This window comes from Denticeps clupeoides, unplaced genomic scaffold (assembly GCF_900700375.1).
Source record: "Denticeps clupeoides unplaced genomic scaffold, fDenClu1.1, whole genome shotgun sequence".
NCBI classification, from domain to species: Eukaryota; Metazoa; Chordata; class Actinopteri; order Clupeiformes; family Denticipitidae; genus Denticeps; species Denticeps clupeoides.
Window position 1 is genome coordinate 80763 of NW_021630095.1, and position 26238 is coordinate 107000.

At 40.7% G+C, this 26238-nt stretch overlaps 1 protein-coding gene across 1 annotated transcript in view; it reads left to right on the forward strand.

Annotated features, from left to right (window-relative positions):
• Positions 1 to 25955, forward strand: part of LOC114783393 (zinc finger protein 208-like) — a gene marked incomplete at its 5' end in the record, with an annotated part of 43786 nt that extends 17831 nt beyond the window's left edge. The window contains 7 exons of the mRNA XM_028968866.1: positions 501 to 904; positions 10273 to 11047; positions 13954 to 14631; positions 15304 to 15405; positions 16286 to 17131; positions 19600 to 20439; positions 21891 to 25955. Coding sequence (XP_028824699.1) covers positions 501 to 904; positions 10273 to 11047; positions 13954 to 14631; positions 15304 to 15405; positions 16286 to 17131; positions 19600 to 20439; positions 21891 to 22369 — 4124 coding nt within the window. The remainder of the gene's footprint in view (positions 1 to 500; positions 905 to 10272; positions 11048 to 13953; positions 14632 to 15303; positions 15406 to 16285; positions 17132 to 19599; positions 20440 to 21890) is intronic.
• Positions 25956 to 26238: the final 283 nt, after the last annotated feature.

Consider the following 26238-nt stretch of genomic DNA (forward strand, 5'->3'; position numbering starts at 1 on the left):
TCTGAACTGTTCTTTGTCTCACCCTTTACGTAAGAATAATTTGTCAGAGGAGACCCTACCATGGACACCAGACAACGTAGATCCTAGGGTCAAACTCCTCCACCACGATAAGGTGATGGTTCAAGGAGGAGGTCGCATTTAAATTGACTTATAAAAGTATACACCGTAATATATACTGTCTATGGTTAAATTTATATGGCTATATTAATTTTATTCTTTATTGCAAAGTTATAGTTGGGGGTTCAAATCCCAAAGGTGCCAATTACGTCCCATTTTGCAAGGGACTGTGCCCAAATTCTGTTACGCTTTCATGGCTGCCCACTGCTTACTAAGGACACACAGCAAGGACAGCACACTCACTGTGAATGAATGTTTCTTTTTCAATATCCACATGATTTCTCACTAAATGTGTCCAAGACACATTTGCTTAAAATGTCATGTCATTTGATTAATCATGCTCAAACATGTCTATGGTGGCTTATGGTTGCTTGTTTTCACAGATCAGGAAATGAAATTTGATGATCAAATGTGTAAAGAGGAAACTGAAGATATTTTGCACCAGTTCGACAAGTATGACAACAGTTTAAGACAAGTGAAGATCCTTGAAACACAACAGAGAAACTATTCGAAAGAGAAGCCTTACCAGTGTGAAGAGTGTGGGAAGAGTTTTACGCGAGCACCAGACCTTAAAAGACATCAGAAGATACATACAGGAGAAAAGCCCTACCAGTGTGTGCAATGTGGGAAGAGATATTCATGTTCATCAACCCTTAAAAGACACAAGAGGACACATACTGTAGAAAAGCCCAATCAGTTTGTACAATGTGGGAAGAGATTTACACAAGCATCACTCAAATGTAATGAACGTCTACATACCGATGATAAGCTCTATAAGTGTAAAGCAGTTGTCAAACTGAAAAAATTAGATATCACCACACCTATACATTGTGGTGACATACTGGAACCAACAAGAATTGTTGTGAAGAAAGAGTTGGATGATTAAGTCTATTCCAGTGAGTTAAGTACAAATGATGGTAGGGGCCTGTGAAATAGATATCAGTCAGAATTTTAGGAGTGACTATGTTCTGTAGGAGGTAAATGTGTAATGTATAAATAAATATATCAGAATGGCACACATTCTACTATAGATTCTCAGATACTAATTTGTCCCTCCAGGAATTTGCAATGAAGCGCAGCTCTTCCTACATTTTTTTGTAACTCAAACAAACTCAGTTTTATTTCCATTTTAATGAACATGCAGACAATGCTGCTCGTTTACCCTCCAAATTTTCTACTTTGATTAAAGTGCAAAATGCCAATATTTTTCACTGACTTGCTGAGTTCCTGGAGGGACTTACATACAAACTTGCATATAGTGCATCTGGAAAGTATTCATAGTGCATCACATTTTCCACATTTTGTTATTTTACAGCCTGGTTAAATTTTTTTTTTCCTCAGAATTCTATACCCCATAATAACAACGTGAAATACTTTGGCAATACTTTGGTTTTGGCAAATTTATTAAAAATAAAAAAATTAAGAAATCACAGAAATGTTCAGAGCCTTTGCTCAATACTTTGTCGATACACCTTAGGCAGCAATTACAGTATTTTTGAATATGATTTCACCAAGCACACCTATCCATGGCCAGTTTCCCCCTTTCATTCCCCTCTTTGTGTGTCCTTCTGAAAGATGAACTGTTGCCTCAGTCTGAGTTCAAGAGCACTCTGGTGCAGATGTTCATCCAGGATGTTTCTGTACATTTCTTCAGTCATCTTTTCCTCTATCCTGACTAGTCTTCCAGTTCCTGCAGCTGAAAAATATCCCCCGAGCATGATGCTGCCATCCCCATGCTTCACTGTAGGGACTGTATTACCCTGGTGATGAGCGATGCCTGGTTTGCTCCTGGCATTCATACCAAAGAGTTCAATTTTGCTTCTCATGGTCTGAGAGTCCTTCAGGTCCCTTTTGGCCAACTCTCTAGGCGGGCTGCCTTTTAGTAAGGAGTAGCTTCCGTCTGGCCATTCTACCATACAGGCTGGATGGGTGGATTGCCGCAGAGATGGTTGTCCTCCTAAAGGGTTATTTTCTGTCCACAGAGGACTTCTGGAGCTTTGATAAAGTGAACATTGGATTCATGGTCACTTTCCTGACTAAGAATGTTCCCCCTTGATCGTTCACGTTAGGTGGCCGGCCAGCTCTAGAAAGAATCCTGGTGGCTTCTTAAACATATGGATGGTGGAAGCCACTGTGCTCATTGGGACCTTCAAATCAGGAATTTTTCTGTAACCTTCCCCAAATTTGTGCCTGGAGACAATCCTGCCTTGGAGGTCTACAGACAGATTCTTTGACTTCTTGCTTGGTTTGTGCTCTGACGTGAACTGTGGGACCTTATATAGACAGGTATGTGCCTTTCTAATCACATTCAATCAAATGTTTTTTCACACAGATAGACTCCAGTTAAGCTGCAAGGATGAGCAGGGGAAACATGATGCACCTGGGCTTGGTTTTGTGCTTCATGGCAAAGGCTGTGAATACTTATGCACATGTACTTTCTTGTACTTTCTCAATTTTTATTTTTAATAAAAAAAAATTGGAATAGGGCTGTAACATGAATTTGGAAAAAGTAATGCACTGTAAATGCATTACTGTAGGGTGGTAGTAGCCTAGTGGGTAACACACTCGCCTATGAACCGGAAAACCCAGGTTCAAACCCCACTTACCATTGTGTCCCTGAGCAAGACACTTAACCCTAAGTTGCTCCAGGGGGACTGTCCCTGTAACTACTGTAAGTCACTCTGGATAAGGGCGTCTGGTAAATGCTGTAAATGTAAATGTAAATATTTTAAGGATAATTGGGATAGTAATATTTGCAGTGATGTAAAGATTTTGTGTTTTTATTCAAATTCAGCAAGTGCCATGTGTCATATCGCAAAATTGACCTCAGTAATTGCAATACTTTTTCACCCAAATCATGCAGCCTTATTTTCAAAGGGCTCTAACTTCATTGTTGTCCCAAGTTAAGATTTAAAAAAGGGGGATGTACTCACTTTTGTGAGATCCTGCTGTATATATAGTGGCATAATCAGAATGATTCCCCTGTGGTGTGGTCATGTTTTCACTCTTTGGAGCATATCTGAGCATATTTTTTCCACGCTTGAACTTTGAATATAAAGGAGCATTGAACCTTTTCTGTTTTCAGAATGTTTTATATTACTGGGGACGAGCAGATAAAATCTCTATTTTAACCTGAACTCTGTTATTATTCTGATGTGTGGTAAGTGAAAGTGATTTTCCATTGTGAAAGCAGTGCAGAACAGTGGTCGGCCGTCAGCCTCACCCTGGGACTGGTGTTTTAGGTGGTACCTTGCTGGTCATCGTCCTTAAACCACATCACCACAAAAATGTTGTTGTTTCAAAAAGTTTTGTTTTTACATATTTATTTCTTTATTCACACAATTGTTAAAATCCTTCTTAAAAAGAATTAATGACTGAACAAGAAAACTTTAGAATTTTAGTATTTTAGAAGAGCATCTGGCCATTTAAAAATCTGGCCCTTGGACCAATGCAGTTGACAATCCTGATGTAGGATCTTTAATTTGGTGAAAGTGTCCATAGAATTTAAAGTTTTACATTTGGCTTCCTTAAACCTGCAAATACCCTGTAGTGAGTTCTCATCTCATTTCTGTGACAAATTACTCATTAGTCCTCATCCCAATGTCACATTTATGTTCTGAAACAGTCATGCACACATTTAAATGGTTGCCTGCTATTTATGAAACTAGGGAGTTGATTGTCATTGTGTAGCACAGCAACTTTTCGATTACGGGTCCGCATCCTTACCCGCTAACTGGATAAAATATCCTGTTGACTGAGAATAAGCATCCTCAACAGGCCACAGATAAACATTCTGTGTCCAAATAATCTTGGAAAATGGATTTAATTGATTTGTTTCATTAGATTTCCCTCCTCTTCTCTGCTTTGCTGGAATCTCATGGGCTCTGTCAGCCCTTAAACACTCTAGGCTACTCCACAGGCAGAGGAGGGTGCACATAGAGGGGCGAGCCAACACTAGATACAAGAACAAACAGTATCAACTCCAAACTATCTCCACTCCAAAAACCTGTTTCAGGCCTCTTCTTATGCTATCGGTGGCAGATTAGCCATCAGACCGTGGGCGGAGCCAGCAATTAGACACACACCTAAAAAGGAAAGGGAAAAACACACACAGGATGGCAAACCGAGATTCCCCCTTTACTGCACCCTGGTGCAAGGCACCCAGGGACATAACACCCTTACTTATTGTGAGTAATGTATATATACACATACACACAGTGGGTATGGAAAATATTCAGACCCTTTTAAAGCGTTCACTCTTTGTTATATTGCAGAAATGTGCTAAAATTTGCTATGCTAATTTTTTCCCTCATGCATGTACATAACGCAACACAAACCATTGACCAAAATTAAATAAAAAAATTTAACGATTTTAGCAAATGGCTGCAATAAAACCAAGTGAAAAATTAAGAGGGTCTGAATACTTCTCATACCCACTGTGTGTGTATAAAAATATTTTATATAAATATAATATAACATTTTCACAAAAAATATATATATATTTTTGGTTTATATACTGATTTATTTTTAAAAACCACAAACACCTTAGCATATTGTCTATTGTTTTTTCTGCTCTTATCGTGTACAGTCCACTTTCTGCCACAACAGTGTAAATTTTCCAATATTTTAACAAGCAGTTAATCTTCCATAACTCTTATTTTAATTCATAATAATAACAATAGCAACAATAGGAATTGTGATTATTAACACTCCTGGCGGGGTCTATAAAGGAGGCAGATAAGCAAACTATGATGCACACACAACAACAGTGGATCAACCAGGACTGGAGAACAGTTGGGTCATTTATGCAGTTTGGCTAGATACACATAATTTACACCCGATGAGACTGGATAATGGCACCTCTTGGCATTACAACAGTCATGTGTTCAGCAGTAGTTGGAAAGTTGGGTCATGGCAACTGGACTTTTTTTTATTTAAGGTGGATATGTTTTCATTCTGCATCCACAGAACTTTGTCAATCTGAGGGAAGTTGGCTTGTGCCCACAAATTCATCCTCCACATTGGTTTCACCTTATTCCTGCCTTGAATAGGCTCGTTAAGTGAAACAAAGGCAGGGGGGTGGGTGGATGTAACAGCCCCGCCCTGGCAGCCCCTCCTACCCCCATTAAATGGGTCGTTAAATGTGGCCAACCTGTGGGACATGTGAATTGGGCCTAATTTTTCTGGGGATGGATGAAAGGGCAGCAAAATAGGTTGGAGATAAATTGTGTCTGAAGCCTCCACCTCTGTTGAGTGAGGGTTTGTTGATTTGCATATGCAAAGCTTCCCTCACTCCTCTCTCAAACCTCCTATCTTCTCTGTCCAATATTTGAACATTCTCGTCCAAAAATGAGAATCCTTTGTCCTTAAGGTGAAGGTACACAGCAGATTCTGGCCCTGAGGTGTTGCTCCTCCTGTGCTGGGCCATCCTCCTGTGTAGCAGCTCTTTGGTTTCCCCAAATTTCTTCTTTTCTGTTTCTTGACCGTTGATCAAAGTCTCCATCTTGGTGGAGAAAAACTAAGTAGATACTTTTGCTCCACTATGATTACAAAGAACTGATCTGTAACCTCTGGTGGAGAATTATTCCTCAATCGTTAAATAATAAAAATAACAACTTGTGGTTATTATTATTATTACAAAAATGTGTTTAATATTCCTGCTGATTATATCAACATAGAGAGTGGTTTTAATTCTTTATGTTTGTCTTCTGCATAGATAAAGGAACTTGTCCCTCCTGTCCTCCCATCGTGACAGTTTCATTGTCACCTGTATGGGCTGAGATTTGTGATTCTAAATTGCACAAACCGAATCTGAATTGCACAAAGTAAATTTGAATAGTATAAACTGAACTGAATTGAATCTGAGTTCAGAAGAAATTGAAACTCTATTTTCATGCAGTTTTCAGGAAGGTGAACAGGAGAGGACCTCGTCTACACTTACAGCCAGCAGAGGATACATTTTTTTTAACCACTGTGGGGTTTTTGAGTAGATTTCTAGTTATGTTTAAATATTTAATGTACATTGTAATAAAATCTTTAAAACACTCTCTGTGTTTTGCATGGCATATCACAGTTTGACTATCCTGCTGCATTATCAGAAACTCTTATGCAACTTCACAACTTCTCCACCTCATCACTGATGGGGATGACAGGGAGTACATAGAACTGACGCTGGACTTTGTGGGCTGGTGCCAGCAGAACTACCTCCAGATAAACACTGGAAAAACCAAGGAGCTGGTGGTAGACTTCCACAGGCACAAACATCCTACACTGCAACCACTGAACATCCAGGGTATGGACATTGAGGCTGTGGAGAGCTGCAAGTACCTTGGGGTTCATCTGAACAACAAACTGGACTCGAGTCACAATACAAATGCTCTCTGGGGTAGTGGTGGCCTAGGTTAAGGAAGCGGCCCTACAATCAGAAGGTTGCCGGTTCGAATCCTGATCCGCCAAGGTGCCACTGAGCAAGGCACCGTCCCCACACACTGCTCCCCGGGCGCCTGTCATGGCTGCCCACTGCTCACTCAGGGTGATGGGTTAATGTTCCAGATGTAATGGGCTACATGGGAAAATGCATGAATGTCCAGCCCCCCTCTTCACGGGCTCTCCGATTCCAATCAACTCTGTTCTCCTTGGCTGGTGGAACAACTTGCCCTGCTCCATTCGACTAGCCGGGACTACCACCACCTTTAAGAAGCAGTTGAAAACCCACTTATTCAAAAAGTATTTCAGTATAAAAAAAGTATATACACTCACAAAATAAATTAAACATTTTTTTTCCTCTTTTTCTTAGTCTAGCACTTAACAATTTCCGAGCATGTTCTTTTTCTAACAAGTTAGGCCTTATCAGGGCTATTAGTTTTGTTAACTGAAAATCTATAGAAATCAAACGAGAATTGCTGGTGTCTTCCTCCTGTAAGTCACTTTGGATAAAAGCGTAAAGTAAAGTAAAAATAAAAAGGTGTAAATAATGCAGGAAATTAGGACAGATTGTAATGACCTGTTCTTCCTGGGATCGGTGAATAAAAACACACCAAATGTGATAATACAGCCTCATCTTGAAAAGGAGTGGATTGTGGAGCTACCTGTAAAGCGCAGTACAGTAGTAGTCAAAATAGATACAGGAGCAGACCTCACCGTCATGTCACACACCGCATTTCTGAAATTGACACAACGCCCAGTTAACGTCGGGCCGAGGCCCATCTCTCCGGTCCAGGCACAGTCAAGTGCAGTGTCTGGGCAAATTCCTAGCCACGATAGCAGTACAAGTACTGGGTTACAGTCATAAAAGGCTCACAGCTTACGTGGAAGAAGTGTTGAAAAAAAGGTTGGTGTGCTTCAGTGGATCCTGTGGAGATGAAAAAACAGAGAACAAGTAAGAGTTTGTGTTGACCCGAAACGCCTCAACAAGGCAGTGAAGCGAGAGAGGTACACATTGCCCCAAAACTAGTTTTCTCTACCCTCGATGCTTCGTGTGGGTTCTGGCAGATTCATTTGGAACCAAACAGCCAAAAGTTGACTACTGTAGGTCGTTTCTGCTTTTGCAGACTTCCTTTCCTAATCACTTTAGCCCCAGTAATTTGCTCACGCTGCTCATGGACCAAGAAGGAGGCGTTGTAGTGATGGACAACGCTTTAGTTTATGGAGCAACGACAGAACAGCAGGACAGACGTCTCAATGCTGTTTTTAAAATTGTAAGAGACAGTGGCTTGAAGCTAAACAAAGCCAAGTGCCATTTCCACCCGGCAGAGCTTCAATACTTTGATCACATAATAAGCTCAGAAGGTCTGAAACCTGACTCAAATAAAGCCACTGAGATGCAAAGTCCATCTAAATTTGCAAAGCCACGTCAAAGCCCTGGGTTTTGTCAACTATCTGGGCAGGTTCTTGCCTGATCTTTCCACATGTTACATCCACTCACTGACCTGGCTTAAGAAAGAGAGTGCTTGGATCTGGAGCCAGGAACAAGAAAATGCTTTTGCAAAGGTCAAAGCTTCACTTGTTTCTGCACCAGCACTGACATACTATGAGGCCAGAAGGAAAATCGTCATTAGTGCGGATACCAGCAGTTTCGGCTTTGGAGCTGCTTTATTAGAAGAGCACCAAGGTGAGCTCAAGCCCTTAGCGTTCTGCTCACGCACACTAAATGAATCTGAAAAAATCAACTCACAGATAGAGAAAGAGTGCTTAGCGTGTGTGAGTGTGGGCCTGTGAAAGATTTGCACGGTATGTACAAGGTTTAGACTGTGCTCGAGTGCAGACAGACCACAAACCTTTAGTACTGCTCATAAATACATATGACATGGACAAAACTCCCCCAAGGTGTCATGCGTCTTCTGAGATTCTGAGGCGGAGCATGTCCCAGACAAACAAGCAGGCTCAGATTGATCAAGTGAATCTTGTAATTTGTACGTATTTTAAATGCAGTACTCTAATACAACTAAACCTAATAAAAAAAACATAACTAGCAGCTGTCGATAAAAGCAATGTACAACTATTGATGATCAAATTAACACTAATGTTTCGTTTCGTTTTATTTGATGAAATTGACGAATCTGCTGCCGTTTGACGAATCTGCTTCTGTTTACATCTGCAGTAAAACCAAGTAAAACACAAACAAGTGCACACGCGAGTCTCCCTGCTGACGTACATTATCCATTTTGGAGAATTTTATGATTTTGGGTATTGGTAAGTAATTTTATTCTACATAAAATATAATAAAATGTAGAAACGCGTGTTATTTGGACTGTTTAAAGTGGCGGTCTGGTGAGGGAGGAGCGGGTTGATTTAAACTCGCTCAACACACAGACACATACAGACAAAATGTTCTTCTGACACTTTTTATTGGTTTTTAAAAAGCTTAAATGTAAGTAGTTTGTGTCCAGTGGGCTGGTGAACAGGTTTAACAGCAACAGATACAGTTATGCTAAAGTAGTTTCACGTTAGCAGCTAAATGCTCATTCAGACTGATGTCTGGGATCATTCACACATTTAATGTGGAGACTTTTTCTTCACTGTTCTTTATCCAACACATTTCCAACATCACCAATCACATTTAAATAAGAAAACACTCTGCTGTGATTGTCTGTAAAAGACTGCAGCAGCTCACATGAGCTACAAGCCTTTTTATGTGAACAGAGAGAAGCTGGAGTTGGTTGTGCTCGCTGTAAAATTAGCTGCAACTGAGGAATCTCCTGGGAATTATTTACAAAGGTGACTGTGTGTCTTTATGTAATATCAGAAATCTGCGTTGTCTATTTATGTGTATTTTATAGGAATACTGTGAATGTGTTCTGCAGAAAATGATTCTAGAATGATTATTGGTGATATGATCATAGTTGAAATAACCTTCTGCTTCATTCCAAGGTCCCAAGATGGATCCCAGTCTGTCTCTGTTACCTGCTGATCTGAGGAGTGTAGACCAGAGCAGCACACATGTTAAACCAGAAATATCACCAGATACCATCACATCTCTGAACTGCGGTAAAATACTGGAACCAACAGGAATTGTTGTGAAGAAAGAGTCGGATGATGAAGAATATTCTGGTGAGTGGAGTTAAAAAGATTTGAGGGGCTTTTAGGGATCTGGATATCAGTAGGAATTTTATAAGTGACCATATTCACTTCTTTTCACTTTTCTGTCGTGTAGTGGGCTGCAGCGGCCAGAAATGTGAATGATACATTCTGCATTTTACAACAGATTTGTCAGATTCCCTTTCATTTGTTAGATTCTGCAATTCCTTTGTGTTTTCTGTAGTCAAAAGGTATTCCAAATTATTTGATGCACTGAGCAATTGTTTTAATATTTAATTTCAATATTGAAACCACTGAGTTTTATGCTTTGACACAGTGGTGACCTAGCAGGTAACAAAAACAGTTTCACTTTCAATACCCACTTTTTTTCCTCTCTAATTGTGACCAAAACCCCTGTTTAAAATGTCATGTCATTTTATTAATCAGGTTTAAACATGGAGGCTTATGTTTTTTGTTTTTACAGAACAGGAAATGAAATTTGCTGATCTGAGGTATAAAGAGGAAACTGACGTAAAGTTACACCAGTTCAACAAGTATGACGAAAGTTTAAGACGAGTGAAGATCCTTGAAATACGACAGAGAAAACATTCTAAAGGGAACACTTACCAGTGTGAAGAGTGTGGGAAGAGATTTGCAAAAGCAGCAAACCTTAAAATTCACAAAAGGACACATACTGGAGAGAAGCCATACCAGTGTGTACAATGTGGGAAGAGTTTTACACAAACATCACACCTTATAATACACAAGAGGACACATACTGGAGAAAAGCCCTACCAGTGTGTACAATGTGGGAAGAGTTTTACACAAGCATCACAGCTTAAAACACACAAGTGGACACATACTGGAGAGAAGCCCTACCAGTGTATACAATGTGGGAAGAGTTTTATACAAGCATCAGAGTTTATAAGACACAAGAGGACACATACTGGAGAGAAGCCCTACCAGTGTGTACAATGTGGGAAGAGTTTCGCAGAAGCAACATACCTTAAAATTCACAAAAGGACACATACTGGAGAGAAGCCATACCAGTGTGTACAATGTGGGAAGAGTTTTACACAAACATCACAGCTTATAACACACAAGAGGACACATACTGGAGAGAAGCCCTACCAATGTATACAATGTGGGAAGAGTTTTTCAGATGCATCATGCTTTAAAAGACACAAGATGACACATCTTTCAAATATGTACCAGTGCACTCTTTGCTCTAAAGGCTTTAGCACATTAGATCAACTCAAACATCATCAACATTTACATAAAGAAGAAAAGGCCGACAAGCATACAGAGAAGAAATTGACGAAATCATATTTCATCACACCTGTGAATTGGGTTGAAACTGTGGAAGTAACAGTGAACAATGAGAAGCAGGACTTGGATGGTGTGATTCATTCAGGTGAGTGAAATAACCTTTAGGTATTTCAAGTAGAGGGTGAATTTTTGTAAATATGTATTTCATACACACAAATACAAAATTTCCCAGACTGTAATAGTGTGATGGAGCTTTTTATACATTTAGAAATATTATTCAGGAAATGTTTTGTACATGTAGCCCTCATGTTCCCCAGTCCAGGTTTTGGTTTTTATTAAGGCCTTGTTCACACGAACATCTGAACCAGGTATTTTTATTATTATTATTTTTCCTCGTCCGTGTTGTGGGGGCAGCATCCCAAGTACGGAATCCCAGACAGAATCCCTCTCCCCAGCCACCTCCAACAGCAGTAAATCATTTACAGCTTTTACATCATTATCCAGAGCGACTTGCAATCAGTAGTTACAGGGACAGTCCCCCTGGAGCAACTTAGGGTTAAGTGTCTTGCTCAGGGACACATTGGTAGTAAATGGTATTTGAACCTGGGTCTTCTGGTTCATAGGTGAGTGTGTTACCCACTAGACTACTACCACCGTAATCGAGAGCCTTGCTTTCTTGCTCAGCTCCTTTTTCACCATGACAGATCGGTTCAGCCTCCAGCATCACTGCAGACGCTGCCCCAATCCACCTGTCGACCTCCTGCTCCCTTTATCTGTCACTCGTGAACAAGACCTTGAGATACTTAAACTCCTCCACTTGAGGCAGGACCTCTCTTCCGACCCGGAGTTGGCAAGCTACCCTTTTCTGGTTGAGAACCATGGTCTCAGATCTAGAGGTGCTGGACCTCATCCCACGCGCTTCACACTCGCTTTACTGCTGGCTATGCAGACCAACCTCATGCTCCTCTGGTACAGAGACTGAATGGCCCTTAACAAAAGGCCGTCCACCCCATACTCTTGGAGCGCCCCCCCCATAGGGTGCCCTTGGGGACACAGTCATAAGCCTTCACCAAATCCACAAAACACATGTGGATTGCTTGGGCAAACTCCCATACCCCCTCCATCACCCCAGCAATGGTAAAGAGCTGGTCCACAGTTCCACGGCCAGGACGAAAACCACATTGCTCCTCCTCAATCCGAGATTCAGCTATTGACTGGACCCCCCTCACCAGTACCTTGGAGTAGACCTTTTCAGGGAGGCTGAGGAGTGGGATCTCCCTATAGTTGGGAAAACAGGCACCACCATCACAGCCTGCCACTCCACCGGAACTGCCCTCGATGTCCAAGCAATGTTCCAGAGATGTGTCAACCATGACAGCCCTACAACATCCATAGCCATGAGATACCCAGGACTGATCTCGTCCAGCTCCTCAAAGTATTCCTTCCACCGCCCGACTATAGCCCCAGTCAATGTCATTAGCTCCTCAACCCCACTGTAAACAGTGTGAGCAAGTTGCTGCCTTCCTCTCCTGAGGCGTCGGAAATGTTTGCCAGAACCTCTTTGGAGCTGATCGGTAGTCTTTCTCCATGGCCTCACATGACTCCTCCCATGCCCAAGATTTTGCGACAGTGACTGCCACTGCTGCACCCTGCTTGGCCGTCCGGTACCTGTCTGCTGCTTCTGGAGACCCACAGACCAGCCATGCCCCATAGGCCTCCTTCTTCAGCCTGACTGCTCCCCTAACCTCCCCTAATCACCGACCTGCAACCTAGATGTACCGAGTGTACCGATGGGCATCCTAATGTTTGAACATGGTGTTTGTTATGGCCAAACTGTGGCTTGTACAGAAGTCCAATAACAAACCACCACTTGAGTTCAGATCTAGAGGGCCGTTTCTACCAATCACGCCCCTCCAGGTCATGCTGTCATTACCCACGTGAGTGTTGAAGTCCCCCAGCAGGACAATGGAGTCCCCAGTCGGAGCACTATCTAGCACTCATCCCAGGGACTCCAAAAAGTGTGGGTACTCTGAGCTGTTATTCGTCGAAAAGCGCAAACAGTCAGGACCCTTTCCCCGACCTGAAGGAGCAGGGATGCTACCCTCTTGTCCCCCAGGGTAAACCCCAAAAAACAAGCTGAGAGTCTTGGGGCTAACAAAAAGCCAACCCCAGCCCTCCACCTCTCACCTGGAGCAACTCCAGCAAAGGAGAGTGTCCAACCTCTCTCGAGGACATCCAGAGCCAATGCTATTTTTTCAAGGTGAGTCCGACTATATCTAGCCAGTACCACTCAACCTCTTCCACAAGCTCCAACTCCTTCCCCGTGAGAGAGGTGACGTTCCATGTCCCAATAGCCAGTTTCCTTGTTTGGGGATTGGCCTGCCAAAGCTCCCACCAAAGCTCCTGATCCACATTGCACCAGACCTTTCATGTTCCTCCTGCGGGTGTTGGGTCCACAGTTGGATGAGCCCATGTATCCAGTTCAGGCTGGGCCCGGCCGGGCCCCATGGGTGAAAGTCCGGCCACTAGCTGCTCGCCCACGGTAACCCTCTGAGCTTAGTTTACTCAATTATTTTCTGACTATTTTTTATGTAAAGTCTATAGCTGAATACAGAAAATATGGTATACGGTTATGTTATATGTTTCTGCAGCAGTATTTTTGCTATGGACCCGTTACCCTTTCAAAAACTGTTATGTTTAAATTTACTTATAAAATTATATGCCTTATCGCAAAGTTCTAGTTGCAGCTTGAAATCCCAAAAAGGTAAGGTGCCAATGACGTCCCCTTTTACAAGGGACTGTCTTCACATTCTGCTCCGCAGATACTTTCATGGCTGCCCACTGCTTACTAAAGGCAGAGGACAAATTTAGTTGTGAGACTGTTTTTGTCATTGTGATGCACAGCACACTCACCGTGAATGAATGTTTCACTTTCAGGATCCACTTTATTCCTCACTAATTGTGCCCAAGATCTTTGCTTAAAATGTCATGTTATTTGATTAATCAGGCTCATACATGTCTATGGTGGCTTATGCTTGTTTGTTTTTACAGATCCGGAAATGAAATTTGCTGATCAAACTGAAGAAAAGTTACACCAGTTCCACAAGTATAACGACAGTTTAAAAGAAGTAAAGATTCTTGAAACAGAACCGAGAAACTTTTCAAAAGAGAAACCCTACCAGTGTGTACAATGTTGGAAGAGTTTTACACAAGCATCACTGCTCATAACCCACAAGAAGACACATACAGGAGAGAAGCCCCACCAATGTGTACAATGTGGGAAGACATTTGCAGAAGCATCATACCTTAAAATTCACAAGAGGACACATACAGGAGAGAAGCCCTACCAGTGTGTACAATGTGGGAAGAGTTTTGCAGAAGCATCATACCTTAGAATTCACAAGAGGACACATACTGGAGAGAAGCCCTACCAGTGTGTACAATGTGGGAAGAGTTTTGCACGAGCATCAAACCTTATTACACATAAGAGGATACATAGTGGAGAGAAGCCCTACCAGTGTGTACAATGTGGGAAGAGTTTTACACAAGCATCAAACCTTATTACACACAAGAGGACACATACTGCAAATATCTACCAACATTTACATACTGAAGAAAATGCCGACAAGCATACAGAGAAGAAATTGAAGAAATCAGATATCATACCTTTGAATTTGGTTGAAACAGTGAATGATGAGAGGCAGGACTTGGTTGATGTGATTAATGCAGGTGAGTAGAATAAAATTTAAGCATTTCAGATAGATGGTGAATTTTTGTAAATATGTATTTCTTACAAATACACATTTTCTTAGACTGTAATAGTCATTTAGAAATATCATTCAGGAAAAGTTCTGTATATGCAGCCTTCGTGCCGTTACTTGACTGCGGACTGTAATCTGATCGTTTCTCTGCTCATTGAAGCAAATCAATGCGCCTACATGGGCGTTCAGCACCAGCGTTAATTTTGCTGCGTGTTCGCATGGCGTCAAATATACCCTGCATGCCATGATTTAAGGACATTTCATCAATGTTGGATCAGCCTGTAGTGTCTTTTTCCACTTTAATTTTGAGTGTGACACATTTCATATAATAATGAGCCTGTCTCCTCTTTATGTTATGTTGTCACTACCAATGCTTTTAAATGTGTGAAGTATTAGTAGTAATTGTTGCTGCTACTGTATACACAGTTTAGAATCATTTTTCAAAGTACTGTTGGTTCCTTAAAGCACAATACAATGAAAACATTTACAAACTATATCATCATTTTGTCCCATCCCACAGTTTTAATGCAGACATCTTTTCAAAGCTTTGTCCAACCCACTTTTTAAAACGCCCAATTACATTTCAAGAGAAATCATTATGAGGCGATGGGCTGTAATTGTGTCTGTATTTTTGTCAAAGATGTTAAACCAGAAATATCGCCAGATTCTCTGATCTGTGGAAAAATTCTGGAACCAACACGAATTGATGTGAAGGACAAGTTGGATGATGAAGAATATTCAGGTAAGTGGAGTTCTGTTCATATAAGGAACTGTATTGACTGTGTTGCTGTGGATAATCAGTAAGTCATGAATAACTGGGGAGACCCACATAAGTTACATTAATTACAAATGTGGCAGACATAACCATTAGCAGTAATGATGCTCTAGTATCATTACATCTAGCAACATTATTTTTGCTCACTTTGAGGTAATGGATGCAACTACTGAGAACTTGCTGCCCACAGCCTCAGATATTCCATCAGAGACTGTGCTGACCTGCTGGCAGAGGTGTTTCACTAAGAAAGGAGGAGTAGGACCAGACTTGTTAAGAAGTGTCCTTCATACCCAGGGAATTCCTATTTTACACAACTGCCTTGTGAAAGGTGAAGAAATATTTTTAAAAAGCTCAATGAAATCATGCATGTAAAACATAAAAAGCAGCGAATAAATAAACAATGGGGAGACCTGGAATAATTTTTTTCCCCCACTTGGATAATGAACCGAAACCATAATAATAAAATCATGTTTTAAATCTGCTGATTTGTTTGCATTCCAAACTGACAGCCTCTTTGCCACAGCTGAACACACATTTAGATTACGTTGGTCTGTGCAACGTCCCGCCTCAACCGGAAAACCAGAAACGTGAATTCCGCCGTGTTTTCTGTATCGTGGAAATCATAGGGCCCTACTGTAGTCAAAAGGTATTCCAAATGATTTGATACATTGAGCCCCTTGTGCAAGGCACTGTCCCCACTTTCTGCTCCACTAGTGGCTTTCATGGCTGCCCACTTTTAATACCCACTTTATTTCTCGCTAATTGTGACCAAAACCCCTGTTTAAAATGTCATGTCATTTTATTGATCAGGTTTAAACATGGAGGCTTATGTTTTTTGTTTTCACAGATCAGGAAATGAAATTTGCTGATCAGAGGTGTAAAGAGGAAACTGAAGAAAAGTTACACCAGTTCAACAAGTATGACGACAGTTTAAGACAAGTGAAGATCCTTGAAACAGGACCGAGAAACTCTTCTAAAGAAAAGCCCTACCAGTGTGAAGAGTGTGGGAAGAGCTTTCCACATGCATCAAACTTTAAATCGCACAAGAGGACACATACTGGAGAAAAGCCCTACCAGTGTGGACAATGTGGGAAGAGTTTTGCAGAAGCAGGAACCCTTAAAATACACAATAGGACACATACTGGAGAGAAGCCCTACCAGTGTGTTCAATGTGGGAAGAGTTTTGCAGAAGCAGGAACCCTTAAAATGCACAAGAGGACACATACTGGAGAGAAGCCCTACCAGTGTGTACAATGTGGGAAGAGTTTTACACGCGCATCAAACTTTAAATCGCACAAGAGGACGCATACTGGAGAGAAGCCCTACCAGTGTGGACAATGTGAGAAGAGTTTTGCAGAAGCAGGAACCCTTAAAAGACACAAGAGGACACATACTAAAGAGAAGCCCTACCAGTGTGTACAATGTGGGAAGAGTTTTTCAGATGCATCATACCTTAAAAAACATAAGAGGACACATCCTGTAAATACCTACCAGTGCACTTTTTGCTCTAAATGCTTCAGAACATTAGATCAACTCAAACATCATCAACATTTACATAGTGAAGAACAGGCCGACAAGCGTACAGAGAAGAAATTGAAGAAATCCGATATCATCACACCTGTGAATTTGTTGAAAACAGTGGAAGTAACAGTGAATGATGAGAATCCGGACTTGGATGATGTGATTAATTCAGGTGAGTGAAATAAATTGTAAGCATTTCAGATAGCGGGTGAATTTTTGAAAATATATATTTCATTCACACATGCATATTTTCCCAGACATTAATAGTGTGATTGAGCTTTTTATACATTACAGGGAATGCAGAATTATTAGGCAAGTTGTATTTTTGAGGAATAATTTTATTATTGAACAACAACCATGTTCTCATTGAACCCAAAAAATGCATTAATATCAAAGCTGAATGTTTTTGGAAGTAGTTTTTAGTTTGTTTTTATTTTTAGGTATCTTAGGGGGATATCTGTGTGTGCAGGTGACTATTAATGTGCATAATTATTAGGCAACTTAACAAAAAACAAATATATACCCATTTCAATTATTTATTTTTACCAGTGAAACCAATAGAACATCTCCACATTCACAAATATACATTTCAGACATTCAAAAACAAAACAAAAACAAATCAGCAGCCACCTTTCTTTGCAAGGACACTCAAAAGCCTGCCATCCATGGATTCTGTCAGTGTTTTGATCTGTTCACCATCAACATTGCGTGCAGCATCAACCACAGCCTCCCAGACACTGTTCAGAGAGGTGTACTGTTTTCCCTCCTTGTAAATCTCACATTTGATGATGGACCAGAGGTTCTCAATGGGGTTCAGATCAGGTGAACAAGGAGGCCATGTCATTAGTTTTTCTTCTTTTACTGTTACCCTTTCTTGCCAGCCACGCTGTGGAGTACTTGGACGCGTGTGATGGAGCATTGTCCTGCATGAAAATCATGTTTTTCTTGAAGGATGCAGACTTCTTCCTGTACCACTGCTTGAAGAAGGTGTCTTCCAGAAACTGGCAGTAGGACTGGGAGTTGAGCTTGACTCCATCCTCAACCCGAAAAGGCCCCACAAGCTCATCTTTGATGATACCAGCCCAAACCAGTACTCCACCTCCACCTTGCTGGCGCCTGAGTCGGACTGGAGCTCTCTGCCCTTTACCAATCCAGCCACGGGCCCATCCATCTGGCCCATCAAGACTCACTCTCATTTCATCAGTCCATGAAACCTTAGAAAAATCAGTCTTGAGATATTTCTTGGCCCAGTCTTGACGTTTCAGCTTGTGTGTCTTGTGGTGGTCGTCTTTCAGCCTTTCTTACCTTGGCCATGTCTCTGAGTATTGCACTCCAGTGATGTTGCAGCTCTGAAATATGGCCAAACTTGTGGCAAGTGGCATCTTGGCAGCTGCACGCTTTACTTTTCTCAGTTCATGGGCAGTTATTTTGCGCCTTGGTTTTTCCACACGCTTCTTGCGACCCTGTTGACTATTTTGAATGAAACGCTTGATTGTTCGATGATCTCGCTTCAGAAGCTTTGCAATTTTAAGAGTGCTGCATCCCTCTGCAAGATATCTCACTATTTTTGACTTTTCTGAGCCTGTCAAGTCCTTCTTTTGAACCATTTTGCCAAAGGAAAGGAAGTTGCCTAATAATTATGCACACCTGATATAGGGTGTTGATGTCATTAGACCACACCCCTTCTCATTACAGAGATGCACATCACCTAATATGCTTAATTGGTAGTAGGCTTTCGAGCCTATACAGCTTGGAGTAAGACAACATGCATGAAGAGGATGATGTGGACAAAATACTCATTTGCCCAATAATTCTGCACTCCCTGTATATTATTCAGGAAAGGTCCAGTATATGCAGCCCTCGTGTTCCCCAGTTTAGGTTTTCTGCAATCAATCAATTAATTTGTAAGTAATCCACCTGTTGCTGTGAGCTTTTGTGTTTACTTAGTGCAGTACGCATGTCGGTGCCCAATCCAGACCATTTGCCCGAACAGTTCAGACAGCGTGTATGGAAATGGCCTGGAGTGGTTCTAGCCTGTTTGGTGCTTTGTGCAATATAGTCATTATGATTTGAAATATCACAAAATAAATTCTTGGAATTCTGGAGGGACTGCATGATAAAATATGAACAAGCGTACTGTATTTTCTGACTATTTTTTATGTAAAGTCTATAGCTGAATACGCAAAATATGGTATGAGGTTATGTTATATGTTGATGTATCTGTAAAAAGTTTATGCAGCAGTGTTTTTGCTATGGACCCGTTACCCTTTCAAAAACTGTTACGTTTAAATGTACTTATAAAATTATATACCATAATATATACCGTCTATGGTTACATTTATATCGCTATATGAATTTTATGCCTTATCTCAAAGTCCTAGTTGCGGGCTCAAATCCTGAACCTGTAAGGTGCCAATAACGTCCCCTTTTACAAGGGATTGTCCCCACATTCTGCTCCACTTGTGCTTTCATGGCTGCCCACTGCTTACTAAGGGCAGAGGACACACTTTGTTGTGAGACTGTTTTTGTCATTGTGATTCCTTACTAAATTTGTCCGAAACCCCTGCTTATAAATGTATGTCATTTGATTGATCAGGCTCAAACTTATCTTTGGTGGCTTACAGTTGTTTGTTTTTACAGATCAGGAAATGAAATTCGCTGTTCAAAAATGTAAAGAGGATACTGAGGATATTTTGCACCAGTTCAACAAGAGAAGCTTAAGAGAAGTAAAGATTCTTGAAACAGGACAGAGAAACTTTTTAAAAGAGAAGCCTTACCAATGTGAAGAGTGTGGGAAAGGTTTTACACAAGCATTCAGTCTAAAAACACACCAGAGGATACATACTGGAGAGAAGCCATACCTGTGTGTACAATGTGGGAAGAGTTTTACACAAGCATCACAGCTTATAACACACAAGAGGACACATACTGGAGAGAAGCCCTACCAGTGTGAAGAGTGTGGGAGGAGATTTTCAAAAGCAGGAAACCTTAAAAGTCACAAGAGGATACATACTGGAGAGAAACCCTACCAGTGTGTACAATGTAGGAAGTGTTTTTCAGATGCATCACAGCTCAAAATACACACGAGGACGCATACTGGAGAGAAGCCCTACCAGTGCGTACAATGCGGGAAGAGATTTGCAAAAGCAGCAAACCTTACAATTCACAAAAGGACACATACTGGAGAGAAGCCCTACCAGTGTGTACAATGTGGGAAGAGATTTGCACGAGCATCAAACCTTATTACACACAAGAAGATACATCTTGAAAATATGTACCAGTGCACTCTTTGCTCTAAAGGCTTTAGAACATTAGATCAACTCAAACATCATCAACATTTACATACTGAAGAAAAGGCCGACAAGCGTACAGAGAAGAAATTGAAGAAATCAGATATCATCACACCTGTGAATTGGGTAGAAACTGTGGAACTAACAGTGAATGATGAGAAGCAGGACTTGGATGATGTGATTCATTCAGGTGAGTGAAATAAATTGTAAGCATTTCAGATAGCGCGTGAATTTTTGTAAATATCTATTTCATACACACATATATATTTTCACAGACTGTAATAGTGTGATGGAGCTTTTTATACATTTAGAAATTTTATTTTGGAAAGGTCTAGTATATGCAGCCCTCATGTTTCACAGTCCAGGTTTTGGTTTTTATTAAGGCCTTGTTCACTCCAATGTCTGAATCAGGCTTCGTCGCGTTACGTTAATGCAGACTGTAATTTGACCGTTTCTCTGCTCGTTGAAGCAAATCAATTTGTCCACATGGGCGTTCAGCACCAGCATTCAGTTAGCTGTGTGTTTGGATGGTGTTAAATAAACACTGCATTCCATGTTTTATTGCAGTCTATTTCTGATTAAATCCTGACTGACGTTAAACTGCAAGTGTTCAACAGCATCAAGCAAACACCAGTGAAACGGCAATCGAAGGCGGCTACAAAACAGCAGAAATGCAGATGGTGTTCAGAGGGCATTCGTTTTGAACATCTGGGTGGATGAGGCCTTATAATCTTTTATTATCTACAGCTATTTACTAAAATAATACTTTAAAGGATTACAAGTCATTTTATAGTTATTTAATCTAGAGATTAAAGGTCTTAAAAAATAACTTTTTTTTGGGTCTGCAATCAATTAATTTGTAAGTATTCCGCCTGTTGCTGCGCACTTCCGGGTTTACTAAGTGCAGTACGCATGTCGGTGCCCAATCCAGACCATTTGCCCGAACAGTTCGGTGCCTGCGATTGGGTACTGACAGCGTGTATGGAAATGGCCTGGAGTGGTTCTAGCCTGTTTGGTGCCCTGTGCAATATAGTCATTATGATTTAAAATGTCACAAAATAAAATCTTGGAATCCTGGAGGGACTGCATGATAAAAATTTTTATGTAAAGTCTATAGCTGAAAACACAAAATATGGTATGAGGTTATGTTATATGTTGATGTATCTGTAAAACGTTTATGCAGCAGTGTTTTTGCTATGGACCCGTTACCCTTTCAAAAACGTACGTTTAAATGTACTTACAAAATTATATACCGTAATATATATCGTCTATGGTTAAATTTATATCGCTATATGAATTTTATGCCTTATCTCAAATTCCTAGTTGCAGGTTCAAATCCCGAACCGGTAAGTTGCCAATGACGTCCCCTGTCATGAATGTGGGGACTGTCCCCTGTCATTCTGCTCCACTGGTGCTTTCATGGCTGCCCATTGCTTACTAAGGGCATAGGACACATTTTGTTGAGAGACTGTTTTTGTCATTGTGATGCACAGCACACTCACCTTGAATGAATGTTTCACTTTCAATATCCACTTTATTCCTCACTAAATTTGTCCAGGACCTCTGCTTAAAATGTCATGTTATTTGATTAATCAGGCTGAAGCATGTCTATGGTGGCTTATGGTTGTTTTGTTTTTACAGATCAGGAAATGGAATTCGCTGATCAAACTGAAGAAAAGTTACACCAGTTCCACAAGTATAACGACAGTTTAAAAGAAGTAAAGATTCTTGAAACAGAACAGAGAACCTTTTCAAAAAAGAAGCCATACCAGTGTGTACAATGTGGGAAGAGTTTTACACAAGCATCAAACCTTAAAATACATACGAGGACACATACTGGAGAGAAGCCGTACCAGTGTGTACAATGTGGGAAGAATTTAGCAAAAGCAGAAAACCTTAAAATACACACAAGAACACATACTGGAGAGAAGCCCTACCAGGTTGTACAATGTGGGAAGAGTTTTACACCAGCATCACTCAAATGTAATGAACGTTTACATACTGATGAAAAGCTCTATAAGTGTTTCGCAGTCGTTAAACTGAAGAAATTAGATATAACCACACCTATACATTGTGGTAACATACTGGAACCAACAAGAATTGTTGTGAAGAAAGAGTGAATGTTTCGTTGTCTGTGTGTGTGTGGTCAACTGTGAGGTCTTTGTTATAGAGTCTGACAGCGGTTGGGGAAAAAAAGACCTTCTGAACCTCTCCTTCCTACATCGTGGGTGCAGCAGCCTGCCACTGAAGCTGCTCAGTGGAGGAGCTGCTCACGGGTTTCCTGCATGAGGTGGGATATGTTGTCCAAAAGGGATGACAGCTTAGCCACCATTCTCCTGTCACTCACCACCTCCACTGGGTCCAGAGGGCATCCTAGAACAGAGCTGGCCTTCTGGATCAGCCTGTTCAGCCTCTTCCTGATGCTGCTGAGAAAATACTTTTAAACAAAGTGTACAGGCCTTAAATAAATTGTTATGTAGTGGAAACAAACATATTGTCAACATCCACATAAATAAAAAATAATATTAACATGTAAACATTAAGTAACATGTAAACCTATTTTGGCACAATGCCATACTATATGTCCTTAACTGTCAAAGCTATTTTATTCCAGTTTTTTTGTCAGGAAAACTAGCATATTGACTTTGGCAGGTTTCTAAGCGTGCGTTGGCACGTCACCTTTCCTGATGTACTGAAAAGTCTCTCTGAAGGTGAACTGCTTGCTGGTATACAAAGATATTTCCTAGCCAGCTTACTCCGGTGTGTGAAGTCGATCTGATGAACTTGCCACCAAGTGAGAGGGTCCATCTCACTGTCTATGGTGGGACACATCATGTAGTTGTTCAGTTCAACTTCCACAGTGTGCGATGGTTCCATAGATGATGGAGCTGGGGATGTCTTGAAGAAACTGCCCAGGGACTTTTTGGCCTTCTTTAAGGTGACATCTGTTGGACCCATGCCCTGGTGATCTTGATTACTTAGGTCTTGCACCTAAAATAGAGAAATAAAGTAACTGTAATCACATTTAGTTATAGTGCATTATTTTGTCACTATTGTCATATTAGCATTTACCTTTGGCACAACTGCTTCAATTGTCACAGCTGATGTAGTTGGCTTTGAATCTGGGGTCCATAAAGGAGGTCATGTCCAGCAGTTCTTGAGTTGCTGGGTTGTCATACTTGGTGTTCATGTACTCTAGAATCTTCATCTTTATGGACTTTGTTAGATCACTGTCTTCTTCCTTTGCAGCAAGAATTGAGGTGTTCATCAAGAGAAGTACAGGTTTCACATATGAGACACTTGCAGGCATTGCAGAGGATGCAATGCCTGGTTTACAGACTCCAGTACATCTAGGTCCTGCCAATAAGGAACTAAATGTCTGGACTTTCTGTGTGCTGACAGAAGGTCGCTTATGTCCCCTTCCAGGTGTGGGAGAAATTTCTTTTTTTTTTTAACTTTTTGCAGAGACCAATAGCTTGAGTAATGTACTCATCACTTTTAGCAGCATTTTCTAAAGAGTTAAGAAAAAAACAAAACAAGGACATACAGGGTGTAAAAACATTATTATAAATATTATAATTACAATATAACAGCATTTGAGATGTGAGCTATTTGAAATTGTCAGCTACAATTTGCTAACCTGTGAAATATTTTCCCAAATAAACACATTATCTTAAATATTACAGTATGTGACCCTCTCTGTTTTATACATAAAATAATGCTACATAATTTAAAGAACATTTACTGAAAATGTAACCTTGATATCTTCAATACTGACCAAGTAAGGCCATGTCAAAGATTTGGCAAATTACAGGCTCAGAAAAACAGGTTTTTGAGACATTTCGATTTATAAACAAACATTTCCAACACTGATGCATCTTTGAACCATAAATATCCTGACTGTGTGTCATATACCAAATTAAAGCTTACATTCTCCCATTTCAAGTGCTATATGACACATTGGGGGATTGAAAAAAATACCTCAGAGTTAGTGTGCTGCCTTCTAAGGCATCCTTTGAGTGCAACTTTATTTTGAAAGGTTCAAAGTTAGAAACTTTTAGCGAGTGCTTTTATTTTGTACAGGAAGTTGTTATGGGTCATATCCTGTTTCCTTATAATTCGTCAAGACCACACTAGAATTCAGTTGTGTGTAATCTGGGTCCATCGCATGTAATCCACACTGTAATCACCACAGATGCAATGTCTTTTCACTGTGCTGTCCTCACTACAGTGTGGAACTGAAGCTATACAGCCAGTTAAACTCTGTCTCTGTAAATAAATGAAGTCACAGTAAATGGCTTAAAAGAAAACTTACGACGACTCAAGCCATTATTTGCGGGAAGAGTTTAACTGGCTGTATAGCTTCAGTTCCACACTGTAGTGAGGACAGCACAGTTAGCGTCAAAGTCAAAAATAATAACGCCCAAATCACCATTTGTTTTGCACATAAAGTAATCCCAAAGTAATCCCATTTTCCGGTAGAAGATGGAAAGGTAAAGTGAATAAAATCTCAAATTTCACAAGTTATCCTGTTATAAACCTATATGGCATATTGTTGACAATGTTCTCGCTATGACTACTTTGACGCTCTTTATTTCATAATTAGATTTGGTGATTTTAGCCGGATTTTCACAGGTGGGGTCACATATCCAAAATCTATATCCACATATCACAATCCAAAGTCTATACTACATGCAACTATACAAACAACTGTACATTTTTTTTATCATTGCAAATACAAACATTCAATACTCACCGATGGCCAGATGCAAGCGATGACCAAAGCATTGTAGTCTGACCCAATCATTAAGTTCGGTAGCCTTCACCACATTGGTGCCGTTGTCCGTTGTAATGGACACTTGATTTTCCTCTTTTAAGTTCCAACTGGCTAAAACATCCCGCAGCCCATGTGCTATGTTTTCGCTGGTGTGGGATTCGGGGAAGTACACAACTCCCAGACAGCGTGCTTTCAATTCAAATTCTTAAGTAAGAAATGTAGGGCTCAGTCGTGTGACTGGACCACAGGTCAGTGGTGTTAGTGTAGAAGTCTACTTGGCTCAGCTCGGAACTCACTGTCTTCACGCAAGTGTCGTACATCTGTGGAATTGATACATGAGAAAAATAATTTCTCGATGGCAGCTGATATCTTCGGTCCAATTTGTTAATTAGACCCACAAAACCGTCTTTGCTCACGGTGTTAACAGGCATCATGTCTAAAAATCGTGTGATAGTGTGTTAATTCCTTGTGGAGTTTTGACGTTTTTTCGTAAGGCGTTGCATTTGTAAAACCTTGATTGATGGTTGACTGTATGACTCTTTTATTGTTACGTGGCTTTTCGTTTTAGTAGTATTTCCTCTCGATGTGACCACAGTTTTTCGGCACGACTTACACAGTACCTGCATTTGTGGCGTGTCTTCTCTCTTGAAGCCAAAATATTGCCAAATTTCTGATGTACCATTCTTTTTAGACACAAGTTCTGCACTGCTGTCATTTTCCTCGCTTGTCTCTACTCCACTAGGCCCTTTTGGGTCTAGCCAATAGCATTATATCACCTACTTGGGAGGCGGGTATAAAGATAGTAAGGGCCCATCTGGTTGGTCAAATTTGGACACACAAATTCTTGGCACATAAATTAATCCTGCGTCTGAAATCGCATATTACTTGAATTTGTACTTACTGCGCTACCATTAAAACAGTATGTTCTATATAGTATGAATGAGGGTAGTATGTGTTGTATATGTATGTGTTGATGTTGTTATTTTTTACCTTTACAGAGGGCATTTTCCCACAACTGTAATTTAACCACAAACTGTAATTTAACCACAATGAAACATCTCTGTTGGTCAAGGAACACACAAAGGAGGGAATGTCCTGGGCCTGGTCTTCAGTCGTCCTTCTCCAACTTCGGACTTCCAACTTTCTTCCACTCCCCTTCACATTTCTGAGCACCACTTCCTGACCTTCATACTCACTCTACCTACAGGATCC